Source organism: Gossypium hirsutum, chromosome D05, assembly GCF_007990345.1.
Source record: "Gossypium hirsutum isolate 1008001.06 chromosome D05, Gossypium_hirsutum_v2.1, whole genome shotgun sequence".
NCBI lineage: Eukaryota > Viridiplantae > Streptophyta > Magnoliopsida > Malvales > Malvaceae > Gossypium > Gossypium hirsutum.
Window position 1 is genome coordinate 23,209,056 of NC_053441.1, and position 2,605 is coordinate 23,211,660.

The 2,605-nt window shown below is 36.1% G+C and overlaps 1 protein-coding gene across 1 annotated transcript; it reads right to left on the bottom strand.

Moving 5' to 3' along the window:
- Window positions 1-432: 432 nt before the first annotated feature.
- Window positions 433-2,223, bottom strand: LOC107914402 (early nodulin-like protein 1). Its single transcript, XM_016843311.2, has 4 exons — window positions 1,616-2,223; window positions 1,401-1,516; window positions 896-1,300; window positions 433-736 (listed from the first exon to the last, which is right to left on the bottom strand). Exons 1-4 carry the CDS (start codon window positions 1,749-1,751, stop codon window positions 665-667), a joined length of 729 nt encoding a protein of 242 aa, XP_016698800.1. The 5' UTR covers window positions 1,752-2,223; the 3' UTR covers window positions 433-664.
- Window positions 2,224-2,605: the final 382 nt, after the last annotated feature.

The window sequence follows — 2,605 nt, forward strand, 5'->3', positions numbered from 1 at the left end:
TAAAATAATTCCAACATTAGACTCAAAATCATAAAATATAAGTTAATATATAATAATTATAGCTTTGTTAGATTTCAATAAGATTAATTACATTTAAACTCTCATAATTAATATAAAATGTTTCCTACTTTGCCCCTTACATAATATATTATTGACATCTGGGCAGCAGTCCATAAATAATTAAATTTCATCCCACCCCCACAGGCCACAAGTTTGGTTTAAATAAAGAGAATAGGAAAAAGAAAAAGCTGATGCATGATCACCTGGGATTTTAAATTAAATGTTGTGGAAGATGAAAAGGTCGGGAAAGTGGGACATGTTAATTTTTATATTATAATTGTATGTCTTCTTTAAGATGTTGTATATTTATATATTAATATAGTTTTTGTGTTTGTTTTTTCATCTCAGAAATACGTATTAAAAAAGTGAAAGTTGAAAAAGGAAAGCAAATTGCATGACAATGATTCCAAAGTAGGGCCTAGACTGGACTATGGCATGTATAGCAATCGGCATGCCATGGCATTGCCTTTCACCTTACAACACCATACCATATATTCTAATCTAACCTAACCATGCACCTTACACCTACTCACCCTCTAAATCACTCAATTTTACTCAAAATGTTCCTTAATGTACAACCAAATTTCACACCCGTTCTCTCTTTTTACAGCACTAGTAGAAATGCCACACAAAATACATTCATTGGAGCTGGTGCCGCCATGAATCCTTCCGCCGCCTGCAACCACCCAACCCAATGGAGCTATATATAAATATCAAATATAAGAGGCTGAGTTTAAATCCTAACAATCACTTTTCCCTTTAATAGTTAGTCACATTTTTTATTGACTATGGTAGGCATTTAAGGAACTATGCATTGAGAGAGATAAAGTGGTACCTGTCCTCCATGATCAGAGGTGGGCAAAGGTCGAATAGTTGCAGAATCAACTTCACCAGTCGGCAATGGAACTGCAGGGTTGCTGTTGATTAAAGGGATGCCACCACCTTTACCCGGCACTAGACTCGGTACTGTTACTGGCGAGGTAGCACTTGGTGCTGGTGAAACCGCCGCCTGGCGAGGCCTGAACGGCCATGGATATACTGGAGAAGACGGCACAATCGGTCCACCAGAAGTTGGTGCTGGAGCCGCTGCCGGAGGTAAGTCCGGTGAAGGGGTGGTTGTTGCATTTCTTGGAGGTAGCGCGGGAGATGCTTTAACGGAGAGCTTTTGAGAGCTTTGGCATGCTTTGAGAGAGCCATTGTTGAAAGCAAAGTAGAAGAATCCAGGACGAGATGGGTGCCACTGCACCACAAACATGAGCCCCCCCCCCCAACTTCATTAAAACATATAATTTAACCTTGAAAGAAACCACTATGGGTGATGGATACAGGGAGATGCATACCGTGTAGGAGGTGGAGTTGGATTTAGTGAGGAGCGTAGCTTGGGTGAAATTGCAGATATTAAAGGCATTTTTGTTCTGGAAAATGTAGAGATTGTAGTGATACTTGTGTTTGAAAACTGAGACAAAAAAAACAATGGAATAATGTTAGTAAAAATCAGCATATTAAACTTGTTGGTGGCAAGTTCAGTTTGAAGTATAAAATAAAAAAGACTCACTTATTGAATCTCCCACATGGACAACGGGATTGTTCCACTCTGAAACACCATCTACCACAATGGTTGCAGACTGAGAGGCTAAGAAGAAAGGGAAGAGAAGAGAAATGAGGAAGATTAGCATGGAGAAGATCTTCATCTACTCTTCAACTTTGATTTAGGTTCTAAAGGAGGAAATGGGGTTTATAGACCATTGAACTTGGCTTTTAGCCCCTTGGAGCCACAAAGGAAAAAGAGACTTCTTGAAAAAAGTGTGGGGAAAGAGGAGGGAGGGAAACAATGTCAGATGTATTTGGCTTTTTCATAGGGAAGAGTTTGAATGGGTGACAGGCATGGAAATATTGGATGCTGTGTGGGTTTTTGCTAGGCTTAATATACTATATTTCATTTTATACTTAAATAAAAAATTATTTATTTTATGGTTGTTGTGACATGATTTTGTTGGTGCAGAAAAACTGAAGCTCTTTTTGATATAAAAGGAAAGATGCAAAATAAAGTAGCAGGTTGGAATTTGTGAGGTAAAAATGATGGGGAATATTATTATAAAATGATTAGTTCAGTGATTATCTTTCTTCAACTTTTAATTTATTTATATCTTGCTGGATTGCTTTCTTCAATGAAATCTTTCCCTTTGCTTGGGGTTTTAATGTATGTGGGGAAAGTGATGCTCATGAGAAGAGCGGAATCCAAATCTCTTTATTTAATTTGTATTAAAGTGGAGAATTTACTTTCTTTACTAAATTCAATCCTCCTATTTTTCCTACCAATAAATTCCCCATGTTTTAATGGTGAAATCCATTACATTATTGATTTCTAGTTTAATTATTTATTCAATATTAAAATTTATAAAGTAGTTTGATCATCGTTTTTAATTTTTTTTACCAATTCATAAATAACTTAATTTATATACGATTTTATGTCACCAATTGAATGAGTTGATTTAATCTAATCTTAATATTAACATATACATCTCGCTCAGCGTAAAATAAAATA